Genomic DNA, 16,211 nt, shown 5'->3' on the forward strand with positions numbered 1-16,211 from the left:
CAAGCAGTTTTTGTAATTATTTGGCACAAAGAAGTAAATAACGGGCATTCACATGTATATCAAATACTCCAAAGCTTGAACTGGACTAACCACCAAAAAACTATGTATAAAAATCGAATGAAATCTGCAATGCTTTAATCCAAATATTCAACAGCTTCGGAGAGCTCTCTTGCAGGAAGATAATTTCAAAGATGATTCAGCCATTTGATGAAAGCAAAAGACTAAGCAGGATGCATGATGGCAAAAAAAAATACTATCACATGCACCACCAGACAACCAAATTCCAAAAAGGACATCTACTCCCTTCGCTATGTTAAAATATTTATGAGATATACATGAATCCAGCTTCCAGCAGCTGAAATTGCCTCTATAATCAATCAACAACAAAGAACAGGCATTTAAATAATTAAACCTACATTTTTTTTCAGAAATCAATTTCCATCAAATATCTATAACCAGAATTATTCCTTTTTATCTATCATTGTCATATGGTTGAATTGGCCCGCCACCTTCAAGGAACAGTGAAGACGACACCTATGACCAAGCTGCCTCAGAAGATGAAATTTAAGAGGAAAAGAAAACAGCTATTGCCATGATGTCACCTGTCTCTAACCATATGCATGAGATGGCTCCCACCCAGAGTCTGGCTCCTTCCGTTTCAATGTTGTCCCTGAACTAGAAGGCTGTGTCATGGTCCTTGTTTGTTCTTCCACCAAACCATTTTGCCCTTGCCAAAAGAACTGCTTGAAGCTCCCAACTACCCTGCTCCCACCCTCCATTGACGCCATCCCAGAATTCAAATCCAAACTAGGTCGGAAAGCCCCATACGCATTTGAACTAACAGAAGCATTAGTTACACTTGCGACAAAAGGCAGCCTTGCTGATGGTGCACCATTCAGTCCTGCTAAGCCCAGAACGTGTGCTGGAGGAACTCCCCTAGAATCCACCATGTAAGGAATGCCCTCATGTGCATAGTATGCTGCTGGAAAAGGCATGGTAGGTCCTGTCCCAAGTCCATTATACCCATAAGCAGGAGGAGGCATGTGACCATAAGGCAGCACCGGTCTAGTAGCCACTCCAGACTCTATATTCAGTCCAGCCCCTAGAAAGGCATGCTGAACTTGGTTGGCATGATCCATCTTTTCAACAGCCACTTTTGTACCCATGATCGTAACAACATGTTCATCTGGTTTTGATCCTCCATATGTGCCAGGAGCCTCAGAAGATGGTTTATCGAAGTTAGGCAAACCACCACCATCACGGAAAGATGGGTTATCATTCAAGTCAAAGTCTCTCATGGAGGGCTGTCTTGAAGATGATGAGGATGCAGAAGACAAGCTCTGATCTCCCGTCTGGGGAGGGATCTTCCAATAAGAGGATAAATTGGTCGATGCATCCTCGTCCCCAAGGCGGTTAAGATCCAAGATCGGCCTCTCTGCTCTTCTTGAACTGACTTCTATAGAAGAATCCCCAGAAGGCAAGCCAGAGGAAGCAGGTAACTTTTTCACACCAATAACTACATCATCCTCACTTTCAGCCACATTAAGATCAATCCCAAGGAAGTTTGGTTTCTGTTTAGGGCTTGAATGTGTCTTTTCACCATCTGGAGTTCTCCGAGGGGATGCTGGTCGAAAAGCACTAGTGGCAGCAGAACCCTTCCAGCCCAGCTCACCTCCAAATTGGAGAGGGGTAACTGGCAATCCTGGAGCTCCTTTAGGAGCAGCAACAACAGCTACAGGTGCAGACACATTGACTGGCACCCCAGGGATCGGCTTCGTTAAGCAATCAGATTCCTCGGCAGAAATATTTGCATTCAGATCAAAGATGCATCTATCCCCATCAGGCTTACCATCTGGTTCTTGGACAGAGAAACTCAACTTACTTGATTGCAAATCTTGCTCAGGCTTCTCAGGTTCAGTGCTAGTATTCTCTGTAATTCCTGAACCATCTTCCTTAGGAGAAGAAGCATTACCAGAATGATCTTTTTCATGAGGTGGTGATTTATTTCCATTTAGTTTGCCAATCACTGATTCATCCTGCCTTCCTTCTTCAATATCAGGACTATGGGCACCCATCGTCTCTCCAGAATTGACCTCAGGAGAGCTGCTAAAAGGTTCTCTATAGTCAGCAACCTCCCTTTCCACTTCTATAGCAACTCGCCTTGCAACTTCCAATGCATCAATCTCCTCATATTCAAGACCCAAATCTGACTTTTGGTTGGTCATATGGGTTGATTTGGTCTCCTTTACTTCTGAAGAATCACAGGGAATCATCATACCTTTGCTTGCCTTCAAATCAACCTCACTGCCAAGATCTTTAATGCCACTGTCACTTTCAACATCTTCCTCCCTCTGTTGAGAATTCTTAGAATCATCTAGCTTTCCAATTATGCATGATTTACCAGATAGATCTTGAAAAACTTTTGTGACATGTGCAACCGGGTCGCCCAAACACTTTGGCATCCTGCAGTCAGCACCTACAGTGTTTGGTGCAGGCTCCAAAATCTCTGATGGATGAGCTTCATTCTCATTAGAATCTAAATTGCACGATAGAGTGGGTGCTGTTGCATCAATCACTTGAGATGCAGAAGCAGATAAACCGGAAGATGGTGGAACATTGCATATCTCTTTCTGAGTAGATTCAGCTAGGTTACTTTCTATTATAGTCACCTCCATCTCTTTAACACCTTCAGAAGCAGAAGCATCCCTGTACACAGATACATTGCGCTGATCATCTCCTTCCTTAACAAATAGTGAACTGCATGTGCCAGAGGAGGCCAATCCTGCTGCAGGGCAAACAGAAGATTCTTCCGTAGCAGATAAGTTTTCCTGACAAGAGTTCGAAATAAGTGATGAACCTGATGAATTCACATCTCCCAAGGCTGCATTCGCATCAGCAGAAGCTGAAGAGGTTGCAGGCAGAGTTTGATTTGGAATACAAGTTTTCTCACTGCTAATGAAATCAGGTTTCTGTAAAATGCCTGAACATCTGGTAACATTTGAGTGATGGGATTCATTCCCCACTGACTCTACTTTACAGCTCCCTTCATCAGCTCCATTTTTGCATGCAGAAATATCAAGGGCAAGACATATGGAGGATATCCCCTGTTCAAAAGTCTCTGCATTATCTGAAGGTTTGGGTTGTTCAATTTGACATTTTTCACCTTTCTCATGGTTACTGCAACTTCCCTCAGTAGTTTCTGCATTTTTCCACTTATCATACAGTATTTTTGCCCTTTCCTTGATTTTAAGGTTATTGTGACCAAGAAGCTGTTCGACGGTAATCCTAACTCCAGAATCATTTGATTTTTCACTGTTAATTGGAAGCTTATCAAGCAATGCTAACAGTTTCATTATCAATTCTTCAATAGCACTGTCACTGGCATCATTACTGCACCTTTGAGTTTCCTGAAGCCACTTATTTAGAAAACAAAGCCCATTTAGCTGAACAAAGTGATCAAGACATTCCTTGTTTCCTGTGGCCATTAAGGTGCCTGCAACAGTTGACCATTGTCTTGCTGCATCGCCAGCATTACTTGTAATATGATCTTTTAACTTTTGAAGCATAGAAATTAGCTCTTCAACCCTAGCAACGTTTGAAAGCCCATCCTTCATCTCAGTAAGAGTAAAAAAATCTTCAAGTGTCATGTTGGTTGAAGAAACAAATGAGGATCTGGAACATTCAATCATGCAGCCTTCATGACATGCTCATAAGAATTAGTGGTCAAGCTCATGTGGTTCCTTTTCTGCAAAATATAACATAGCTTGATCAGTTGATTAATCATTAAAAACATGACAGTAAGTCATAAACTACTTTAATTTTCAAAAATCAAACGAAAGTGTGTCAACAATGAGTTCCAGGGAGCAAATTTAGTCAGCAACACAGTAGATTAGCTGGCATTCTTGTGGACTTGGGTTGTATCTTTTGCATGAAAGAAGGATTCACCTTCATTCGCACGAATCCATCGTTGGATCATCCACTGCTCACTTTGATAGCTGTGCTGATGGATGAATGATGGAGTTAAGAGAGCTTTGGTATCTGTCTAGGGTGATCCAGCAGTAGATTCGCATGAAAGAAGGTGAATCTTTCTTTCATGCAAAAGATAACTATAACAATAATCTGATTAAAAGGTTCATAATTAATAGCTTTTGATATTTATGCACTAACACTTAGGCTTTTATCACACAATAGTTAAAAATGAATGTTTCTGATGTGCATCAAATAATTTTCATTCACGTGTCAAATATTTCAAGAAGCATATTGAAGATTACAAGAATATACCGTTCAAAGAGCGCTAAATCTTAGAAAACTCTTCCTCATATGTTCCTTAACTACCTCAGCTGAACTTTATCACAACTATCTGGGACAACTTCGACAGAAAAAAAATCTCAACCATCTCAACTAAGGCATACATCTGCTGTCACTGCAAGCTTTTTCTGATATGTTTCATATTCCCATTAGTGTTATTTTAGACATTCCCCCCTTTTTGCTTGACCGTTCAGCCCCAAATTTCACCTCCCTTTCCTAAGATCCTCACATTTTGTCCCATATGAAACATAACCAAACAATCATAGTCAATTGACCAATGCTTATTCCTCAACTGGTGCAACTCCCATCACTCCTGTAGTACTCATTCCTGATTCCTCAATTCATCATCCATAAATCAATCATACATCCAACTCACCATTCTTGCCTCTGCTACACATATCTACCATGCTTGTTTTCACTCATCTAGCATCCTTGATTTTCATATTGTATTGTAGAGTTTATTGGCATTTAATAAAAGACCACAAGGCACCAACATCGCACCATAATATCACTAAAAAAACTCATCCATCAACTTGTTTAAATAATAGATCCAAGGGCAATAATGATGATCATATCATGAGAATGAGAGAGAAACACTAGAGAATGCACCATCCAAGGCTCAAACCTGGAACCCTACTCCTTAGACAAAAGGGTGGGTCCACCAAGGTAAGTTCACAATCATAATCACATTATGACATCTCATAACAATTAATTCTATCTGTGGTCTTATGGTAGTTAATCTGTGATAAAATTGATCCAATTGCGCTATTTTAATCTATTGATCGATATCCTTATCACATTTCCATTTCCACAATCAATTCTATAATTGTGATAGTGGCTAACATTTCTATGCATTCCCCATGAGATCAGCTTATACTTGAGCAGGTTCTCCTTCTTGAGCAGGTCTCCCTTCTTTTGTTTCCACCATGGCATCTCTTTGCATACCATGCTGTCTCCAAATCAATCAGCGCTTCAGATTCACGGCCAGCTGAGGTAGTACCTTAAAAGTAGTTGAGTGAAGAAATCCTGAAAATGATTAAAAAAATTCAATATGCACCAGGGTAGCCTTGTGAACACACCTTCCAACCCAGGTCTACGAAACCACTACTCCATAAGCTTGCAAGTTGAAATTAAGTACTGTTGAACATTAAACACTGCAATTTCCTTCTATCATGGAAACACATCCCAACATTCACCATTTGACATCTTATATCATATATTACTCCCTGCATTAACACTAATGTCACTACTTCGAAATATGCTACAAAAGATATCCCTGTTAGTCCATTCATTGCCTCCCAAAAGTGATTTTTTCCTCTTGAACATCATTATTTACAAATATGCTACAGGAAATCCATCATATCTTTGTTCACCAATATTCATAAGAAAGAATATTAGTCCAGTCATATGCTCCCAAAATTGTTTCCACATCATTATTTTCCATCATATCTTTGTTCACCAATATTCATATGCCATTCTTTCTTATAAGTTATACAACAAAATGCTTTAATAGCTCTGCACAGTCACATGTCAAGGATATCCGCATGTTCATCAGGCTATCATAGGACTACTCTTCATGTTGCACTTTTCCTCTTCCATATTCTTCCAAACAATTCAATTGGCAACTAAATTGTTGATTGGAGACCACCAGATTCAACCTAACATGGCAAACTAAACTACGTCATCCTTCATCCTAACCATGGAAGCTCCAGTCCACCCAGTTTCCTTGTTCTCAAGTCCATAAATCCAAATCCTAGGGTTCACATTAGTTTTTCATTAGATAACTATTGCTTATGCATCAGCAAATAAGCTTTATCAAGATAAATATAAAAGAATGAATTGGCAATATTTGTAAGGAAAATGTGTGAAAGCAGATATAAGGTGTTTTAAAATGTGAAGCATGAGGCTGCATATGCAGCTACATATGAGGATGTGGACCCTAGCATATTGCCTGTATGCAGTCACTGTAAGTGATCATACCACATATGAGGTTGAAAAGGTGGTCTATTGGCACTATGTGGCTGCATATGCAGCCCACTTAGCATTGTGCAGCTACATATGTCACCAGCTTAGCATTCTAGGACCATACATGCATCACATTCTTATGTGGACCTATGCAGTTGAGAAAGAATAACTTTGAGGATTCAGAAGAAGATTTTACTTAAGCAAAGACAAGGTAAGCATGACTGTCCTAAAAATATTTATGCATTTTTGCAGTTTTGTTAGATTTTTACAGTCAACAAAATGGACATAACAAAACAGTTCTGTCACCACAGTATATTAGGTCCTTCAAGATACAAAGTTGCTAATATGGAAGTAAAAGAAAAGATCAGTTTCCTTGATTGTGATTAATGGCTGCTCTAGTGCTTCCTAGCATGGCTAGGAGACTTATTTCGAAAAGGAACAGCGAAAATATCGATACTGCGACATCCCTAATGGTAGAAAGGCTTCTAAAAGTGGGTGGATCCCACATGTGCCAGTAGCCAGCAAGGTCCTTGCTCACATGGTCAAAGAAGGATTTGTTTTGGAGAAATGATCTGGGTACTCATTTTGCACACAAGAAAAGTTCCTCTTGCCATCTGGCATGAGGGGATTAATGTAACTTGTGGAAATTGGTGCCATACATGGTTGAATAATGAGTTGTCAAGCTGGCATTAGGTAGGCTCAAGGGACTTCTCATGTGCAGTAATAGGCACCTGAGAGAAAATATGGTAGGAGTATTTGTAAGGCAAGAACATCAAGAAAGATCTCGGAGGGAGGGAAGGGAGAATCGGAGAGGAAAAGAGAGCTAGAGGGGGAAGGGAGGGAAGGAAAGAGAGGCTGGCGGAGACGCGAATTATAGCCACTGGAGGAATGTGAAAGCCCTCAGAAGGCTACTGAGGCCTCGGGGGCTCCATCCTCTGAGAGAGGAGAATAGAGATTAGAAAGAGAAAGAAAAGGGGGCGGAGGGAGAGAAATCGAGGGAGGGGAAGGCAGTAGGGTGATGCCATGGGATCGATTTCGGTCATCCAGCAACCTCCCCGCCGCCTTCCTCTCCCTCCATGTCCCTCCCTCCCCCTCTCTCTCTATCTCTCTCTCTAATCTCCTCTTTTAGAGGATGGCAAAACCTCGGAGGCCTCAACAGCCCTCTAGCAGCCTTGACACGCCATCGATGGTCTTTCCCTCTCCTTCCCTCCCTCTCTCTCTCTTCCTCTCTTTCCTTCTCCCTGACTTTATTTTTGCCAATATTCTGAATCGAACATCTGAACCACATCGATAGGCCGTCAGTATAGTTCGGCACGCCTTAAATTGTACACAGTTCAGCGAACCTAGGGTGGCAAAGCTTTTGTCGTTTGGTTGGCAATAGTCATGATAGTCATTGATGAAATAACGGCAAGTGGCATTGGTAATAATGGTACTCGCTATAGTATGGCAACAATAGTGGCAGCAATATATCAACATGAACTCTAACAATGATAAAAGTGATGGCACCAACAATGATGATAATACTCATAGCCTAGGTTTTAAACCCATGGAATGGAGATGTTCTGGTATCTCCATAGAACGGGATGCTCCCTATCCCATCCCATCCCAACAATCATCCCAGCCATGCATCCCGATAAATATCCTCCATCTCTCTCCTCTTCTTTTTTCTCCTTTCTTCCTTTCTTTTTTTTCTTTCTTTCTTTTCTTTCTTTTTCTTACACCTTCCTTTCTTTCCTTTTTTATTCTTTTCGTCTTCCCTTCTTTTCTATCTTTTTTTCCTTTTTTCTTCTTTCTCTTTCCTTTCTTCCTTCTTTCCTTCCTTTCTTTTTCTTCTCTCTTTCTTTCTTCCGTCTTTCTTCTTCTTTCCTTGCATGGATGGGTTTCGAAGTCCTGACCCTATCCCGATTCCATTTTCTCATAGGAGCAAAATGGGATGGCCAGGATGCCCCCATTCTACCAAGATGTAAAATCTTGCTCATAATAATAACAAATCCAGCAGCAACACTAATGGTGGCATGGCATGTTATAATACCTATAAAGGTCTCAATGGTAATTATAGCTGTAGTCATGGTAACATGGCAATAACAAAAGTAGCCATGATGATCCTAGCGGTGGTATCAATAGCAACAGTCGTCGTAACATCGTGATGACAAAGATAGCCATGATGATCCTAGTGGTGGTATCAGTAGCAATAGTGATTTTAATAGTTAATATGGTTGCAGAATGACAATTTGGTGGTGACGATGGTATGGGTGATGACTGTGGAGGTAATTGTGCAAGCCACAACAATGATTTTGATGGTAATAAAATTAAGTTGAAGCAAGGTTCGTCAATCCAGTACTAAAGGTTGTATTGGCTGGTGACCAATTCGGTATATTATGAGTCCACGCCGCATCATGCCCAGGCAAACCGAAACAGGGAGAGGGAGGGTGGGAGAGAGAGAGAGAAGCATAGGGAGGAAGAGAGAGAGAGAGAGAGAGAGATGGAGGGAGAAGAGGGAGGGGGAGGGCCTTAGGCATGGAGGAGGGAGGTGGTGATGGCGGGGTAGGGCGAGAGACCGTGGTAGGGATGATCGCACGGGTAGGGGAGGGGTCAGTGTGGGTGCATGCGAAGGCAATGAGAGGAAAGTAGAAGGAAAAATGGCAAGGATAGAGGTTGACGTGGAGCATGTCAAAGAAGAGATGGAGGGTAAGGGATAGGGAAGGGCTGGCAAAGTATGTATGAATGAGGGCAGCAAAGGCAAAGGTGGAGGTGTAAGGGGAGGCAGCATGGAAGGCGTGGGTGAGGGGGAGGTCAGAGGGGGGCAGCTGCGACGATGTGGGCAAAGATGAAGGGGTCATGGAGGAGGCCAATGGCAATAGGACAAGCAAGGATTTGCTTGAGAGACTCGGAGGGCATGGAGGCACTCGGAAGGCTTTAAATGGGCCAAACCGACCAGACCACTCGAGTCATTCTAATTCTTGACTGGTTTTAGTTTGGTAAGGTCCAAACTGCTTGTTCGCATAGGTTCGGCCTGAAGTCTCCTAATTTTCAAATTGGAGTCCAATAATTTTGCCACCCTCATTACATGCCTTTTCTCTGCAAAACACCCATTTTAAGATAGCATTTCTTCACATGTGAGAGAACAATAAAGTTATTAATGTCTTCCTAATGTTTTATATGAGAACAAACTTAGTAACCATGACAATACACCTAAAAAGAGTTAACTAAAAGTCAAAAGCATGCTACTGACATATGAGATACTTGTAGGATCTGACAAAATCAAGAATTTAAATTTTGATTATTTGATGAAAGCAAATAAAGTACTTTTAATATTCAGAATTAAATAATTGATTACTGAAAAAAAATCATGAGATAATATCTCAAAAATAGAATTTTAGAAGATAGAACAAACCCATTAGGTAGACTTGAAAAGAAACTTCGTCCAATGACTCCAATCTTCTTTTCTGTAGAAACTGGAGAAGTAAAAGATACCATTAAAACTATGCAAACAGGTCTAGCCAGCCAATTTCCTTTTTTGCAATTTAATTATACATTTGTTCTTCTTAAGGAATTGAGTTATTCACCTCTAATTTGACCATTTATTGATCAGCAGTCCAAACATGCAAGCAATTTAATCATACATTTTCCTCTTTTTCTATGGAAACAAGTTACTATCTTTAACTTTATTCATTTGATTAACGCAAATTAAAAATGTGGTTCAATATGTGGAGTGACTGAACAGATAGGACAAGCTTCCAATTAATTGATCAATCAGAGTTTACGTACAATATATTCCGATAATTTCCTCAATGTTGCACTGGAAATTAATATAAGAATTGCAATTATGAGTGATCATAATAGCTCACATCATGTACTTAAAAGTATAACTTGGAGTCTAGATAACATGTCAAGTTAATTTATATATTATAAATATTCTATAACTTGCTAAAGCTCTATAACAAAGGGGAAGGAAAATCCTCATATACGTAGCAAATACATGTACTAAAATAGAAGCATGGCTGTCAAACTAAGTACTAGCAGTGTGTTACAATTTTTGCAACATCACAAGGGCAAAAAAATCTACAAGGCAACAACTGTAGTAGCACTACCTACTGCACAGTTAACAATTGTTTGCATGGACATGGAGAGGAGAACCAAATCCAGACATGTATCTGAGAGTCTGACTTAAAAAAGGAAAAGGAGATGCAAGGATATGCAGCAAAAAATTAACAAGTTAGATATAATGTTTTAAAATAAAAATTATAGTAGAAAAATCAGAAGATATTATTTGTAAAGGTGTTTAGACACATGTTCCTCCTTCAAACTCCAAATTAGCTAAAGAATACAAGAGACATGAATTTCCTTGTCCAAGCTCAAAAAGAAATAAAGCTTATTTCCAATGTTATTATGGTGCAATAACTAAACAATTTGAAGAATGTCTAAAAGTCTGACATGTATCTGACTTGAGGATACGTTTGTGACTTGAATTCTCTGAGGTGATGCGAGAGCCCAGGTAGCATTAATATTGTCAAAGAAGTTGTTAGAGATAAACATACCTACAACAACTGTTGTTTGTCTTCAGGGTTTATGAAACAAAATCTAACTTTTGGAAGAAAAGGAGATTGCATGGACAGCTGGGTAAGTCATCTTTTTTATTTCAAAACTCATTTTGCAGGTTTGTGAATACAAACAGAATAGCCTGATAGAGCTTCATGTTAAACATGATGCCCTATTAAGAAGGCAAGCAATAGGCAGGTGAAGTGAAGAACGCATGCAAAGGACAGCAGATCAGCTAACCAAAAACTGGCAAGCAAAAATAGCAAGTTATCACATGGCATGAGCTGATAAAATTGGATCATTGATGATATTCGCTTCTCGAGCAAATGAATGGAGACACCCTTAGAAAATAAGAAAAATAAAAATTAAAAAGAGTTATATTTTTTTATACAGAATATATCTCTCACAATTCAAATTTAATGGATGGATGTGCATGTGTACATGTTGCAGAGTTTAGAACATTCAAAGATATGAGGAAAGTGTGATATGGAGGTGAAAGTGAAATATGGCAGACATAAAAGCACATCTACATTGCATTTCTTTTTTGCTTCTCAAATTTACTTCAGCTTAAAATTCAAAAAAAAAATTCAGGTTTTCTCGTAATAATTTAAAAAAATAAAATAAAATGATGCAAGAATAAAAGAGCAAAAACCTGATATTTTAGTGTAGCGTTTCTTTTGCAACTTGCAAAGTTTGCAAGAAATTATGGTGTCATGCAGTCAACTTTGCAGAAATTTATATTAGCACCATTATCCTATCATCAAATGCCAACACCTGCATAGCAGCAGATGACCCCCAGGTGTCAAAATAGGAATTTAAATACTATCACCCTGAATTTTAAATTAAAACATCAGATTAAATGTGTAAGAATTTGCTTACTCAAACATGATAAATTAATCGACACTGTCTATTAATAGAAGTAGGACCTTGGTGACATCAAGAAGGAAACACATTCACAACCAAAAGAATTATTCACTTTCCTAATTTCTTATTTCCTCTCACAAACAAAAAGATTATTATTAGCATATGTAAAAAAAAAAAGCTCTCCAGAAGGTATATGGTGCTCAATCTGTAACTGCAGATAAAAAATGCGTATTTGTTCTATCTCTCCATCCTTTTTTCTGGGCTAGTGGCAAAGAAATGTAAAGGCCAATGAGGTATTGTATGCTTTACATAGAATGTATGTCGGTCTTGTTTACATGGGCATATGGATTGCAAGCCCTCAAAGACGGATATACAAGCAAAAGTAGTTAACATAGCCCTCAATGTACTTCAAGACATCATAGTGTAAAATTGCAGTAAATTAAGATCGATGGCAAGATATATATCACGCTTAGCAGCAAACCAAATTCCCACCCAAAATAGTGTACAGTTTTGACCCAACCCCAGAATCAGATGCTAGCAAGGAGAAGAAACCACATCACCCAGTTATGGTACCAGCAATCGAGGATCCTGGAAGGGGCAAATCGGGGACAGATCTAACCTTTGGCATTTTTTTTCATGACCTAGCTGCCCAGGACTTGAACCCATGCCATTGCATTTGTCAGCCCAAGCCTTTTACCGTTGCACCAAGCAATGGCCCCTACTAGTGAACGGACAAAACAATGAAAATGGGCCACTTTTGCTGCCTCATGCACAACAATGCAGTATTATATAGTCAGTTTATTGCAAACTTCATCCAATACCTAGCATGCTGAAGATAATATTACTCCAACACACAAATATAAGCATAAGAGGTTGCAGGTATATGTGACTTCCCTAACTGTTAAGTATTGTTCCCCAACCAGAAGCACTATCATGAGGACCAATATAACACACAGACCAACTCATTATATAATGTGAACATGGAAAATGAGAACAACTACTTAGAGATGCATGATCCTATGCTCTTTACAATCTAAACACATATGTCCATCGTCAAAAGAATTGTTTTGTGCTAACCTTGAATCGAATTTTATTATCAATCCATGTGATGTTAAACTAGGTCATCAACCCATTTTGAATTATATAAACATGCAACTGATGACAAGATTTGTTTTTTACGGAAACGGATGAGAATATTTCATCATACGCCATACACACCATTCTCAATACTGATGCAACTTCACATAAATTATAGCTACACAGAAAAGGAAAAATACCTCGCCAAAAAAAAAGGAAAACAGAAAAAACCTGAACAAAAGCATTTCTTAGCTTTTGCTCCCAACTTGCTCGTGTAGAACAACATCTTTAATCAATTTAGTACGTTCACAGAATATATTTTACAGTACAATTTTATGAAAAGCTGCTTGTGATTGCACCCATCTAACTCAAATTTTCATTTTTCCCATACTACAAAGTGCTTGCCAAATGCAGATACATTAGCACTACAGGTAAGCTCATTATTGCCTTCTTAGCTCTCTGCCACTTATTCTGATTTTCAGTGGTAATTCTTGCTAGTCTGCCTATCTTGTATCCATGAATTCAAAAATCTGCACTTCACATCAGGTTCTTTTTTTTTACCTTTGTAGAAAAAGGAAAAAAAATAGTTTATCATTTCAACATCCATTCTTTAAGATAACATCATTGGATTTAGTTACTTAGATCCTCCCCAGTGCCTCTACATTCAGGTGTAATATATCAGGTTGCAGATTGTAGTTTAGATTCAGTAATTACATATCACTTCTTCACTGGAAACCTCAATTTATTGATATGGCATTTTTTTTCTAGTTTTCTACATTAAAATTCAATCCCCAATAATAATGTTAACAACAACAGTAACCAGACATGGAATTTTAAAAAAATCTTCTTTTACCCATCGAAATCATTGCTTCAAATCACTTTTCCACTCACTCTGACCTAGTGCTATATCCATTGTCAACACAAGCTTCAATAAAATCATGTATTAAAACATAAATTTAGTCTTCTTAAATAGGAAACAATAAGTTTACCTTTTCAGGACAAATACTTTAATTCTCAGTATTCTTAGAAAAAATAAAGACAAAGAAAAAGAAATTCTATGCTTTACCTTAATGTAACCATCATTATTAAGAAGGACCATGGCATTCAAATTTAGTTCTGCCCAACAAAGTATCTGCTAACACTGATTATGAAATGAACAAACTCGCTAACAAACTTTTGGTACTATTTTTTTAGTCTAAAAAAATGGCTAGCTCTTTACCAAAAACAAGAGTGGCACGTAAGGAGGTGAAAGACACTAGACAAATAACCCATTGAAGGGACTGCCTGATCTCTGCACAGGATTCCCAATATGGTGAGAACTTTGAGATTTGATAGGTTAGGCTAATTAACTTGTTGAAATTATTTATGCACCTATGATCCTCAAGTTAAATCAATTGTTACAAGAGTGCTGCAGAGCATGAAAATGGAAAGCGGCATCATTAGCACAGAAACTTTTACAAAATGAACTTAGCAACAGTCAATAGACAAGCCTAAGTCAATAATGAGCATCAGCATTATGAAAACTATATCCAAAAACAGTCAAAGATACATTAGGATGCAGTATACTACCATCAATTGAAGAAAAAAGGAAACCACTACAAATTAAAAAAAAGGGCAAAAAAGGTAAGTGATCCAACATATATATGACAGTGATCATAGCACAGCCCAAACTGAACAATTGCTAATCAGCTCTACCTACTGTTACAGGCATCATTAATGGCCAAGCAATGATGACCTGTGCCTTGGAAAACAAGGGATTATAGCCTTTTTGCTCCTAACCAATAACGACTTAGATATTTCAATAGCAACCTTTGATCAATAATTATACCACCATAATGCCATCAAATTATGAAGATCAGCTCAGCCAGTGTGAACTTAACCAGACATCAATTATTGAAATACAGAGCAAAGTCCTAATCATTCTTAAAGAGTTCATGCAGTACTGACATATAAGTAACTAAAGTTACTTGACATAGCAAAAAAACGACAATTTCACAAATTAACATTCCGACAAATTTCACGATGATTAAATATTGAACATTTCCCAGACAACATGCACACATTCATGACAAAAGATTCTGGAACCAGACATGCAATTCAGGACACGTGTCACAGTAAGTTCCTTGCCCTCATCTCAGGGAGATGATCGACAATAAATGGAACAATCGAGGGAAGCTAAAATGCCCATAGATATTTAAAGTTCACTCTATACTCCTAGATTTAAAAGATCTAGTATTGCCACATTTCAGGATAATCCACCCAACACAAAATCAAGAGCAATGAAATAAAGTAGCCATCAGACAGCATGACTGAAAACCCTAAAAAAATGCTCAGACATCAAAATTCAATCTGCTTCTGGATTTAAAAAATAAATAATACTCACAATTTGAAGATAAATCCATCTACCACAAGAATGAAAACCAATAAGACAAAGTAGACATCAAACAGCCTCACTGGAGACCCTTAAAAAATTGCAAAAAGAATATCAAAATTTAACCTACTTACACATTTCAAGAAAAATCCATTACCCCAACATTTCAAGAAAAATCCATCTACCACAAAAACGAGACCAAAGCAGACATCAAACAGCAGCACTGGAAACCACAAAAAACTGCAGAAGACTTCTGAATCATAGACCCAGACTTCATCTGATCACCAAAAGGACCCATTTGAAGGCAAATGACAGATAGCAAAACAATTTTTAAAAAATAAAATAAAATCTTCAACTAGGATGAGAAGCCATTAAAACACGAAAAATTAGCTTAAAAATAATCAAAGAAAGGAGCAAAGACAAATCCGCTAGAGAAAGATCAAAATCCAAACCCTACGCCTCGTACTCCTCCCAGCGCCAATGACACAAACCGATCAACCAACCGAAACCATCAGACCACAACAAAAATCGCAAAAAATCCGACCTTTCCACAGAGCGAAAACAAGAAGAGCACGCGGACCAAATCGGAAGAACAAACACAGCAAAAGAAGCAGAAATCAAAGAGTAATTCGACAGAACGGAGCGGGGCGTTACCGACGAAGATTATCGTCGCCGGCGCAGCCGGAACCCTAAGCTCCTTTGACGGAGGAGTCCGCTTTTGACCACCGCCCTCTCTTCCCCTCTCCCCTATCCCTCGCGCCTTCTTCGCCGTCCCTCTCCTTCGCCTCCCTATCAGAACCCTCGCTTTCTAAGCGCCCGCTCTGGCTCTGAGCGCGACCCCTCTCTCTTCTCTCCCTTCCCCTGTACCACCTCTTCCTCTCATTCGGCCTTACATTAATTTTAATAATAATAACTTTATTCCAACTCTGGGGCCCACCAGGCGGCACGTGCACCACGACCAGACGTCGCGTGACAGTCTCTCGGCACGGAACCCGACGAACGGCAAGTCCGGTCTCTGACCGGCTGCAGCCGGTCAGGGAGCTCTGACGAGGGCGAACTGACTCCAACCAGCGCTTTCAGAGAAAAG

At 39.1% G+C, this 16,211-nt stretch overlaps 1 protein-coding gene across 2 annotated transcripts; it reads right to left on the bottom strand.

Annotated features, from left to right (window-relative positions):
* Positions 1 to 281: 281 nt before the first annotated feature.
* Positions 282 to 15,989, bottom strand: LOC105059630 (uncharacterized). 2 transcript variants are annotated; one of them, XM_010943003.2, is made up of 4 exons: positions 15,779 to 15,989; positions 11,465 to 11,586; positions 9,668 to 9,728; positions 282 to 3,745 (listed from the first exon to the last, which is right to left on the bottom strand). In XM_010943003.2, exon 4 carries the CDS (start codon positions 3,687 to 3,689, stop codon positions 609 to 611), a length of 3,081 nt encoding a protein of 1,026 aa, XP_010941305.2. In that variant the 5' UTR covers positions 3,690 to 3,745; positions 9,668 to 9,728; positions 11,465 to 11,586; positions 15,779 to 15,989; the 3' UTR covers positions 282 to 608. The 2 variants fall into 2 exon arrangements, with proteins under 2 accessions (XP_010941305.2, XP_019711000.2); XM_019855441.2 differs by lacking the exon at positions 11,465 to 11,586.
* Positions 15,990 to 16,211: the final 222 nt, after the last annotated feature.

The sequence above is a fragment of the Elaeis guineensis genome, chromosome 16 (genome assembly GCF_000442705.2).
Source record: "Elaeis guineensis isolate ETL-2024a chromosome 16, EG11, whole genome shotgun sequence".
Taxonomy (NCBI): Eukaryota; Viridiplantae; Streptophyta; class Magnoliopsida; order Arecales; family Arecaceae; genus Elaeis; species Elaeis guineensis.

Excerpts from the sequence above, each read along its gene's own strand:
- LOC105059630 (XM_019855441.2), bottom strand. The coding sequence starts at position 3,689 with ATGATTGAATGTTCCAGATCCTCATTTGTTTCTTCAACCAACATGACA.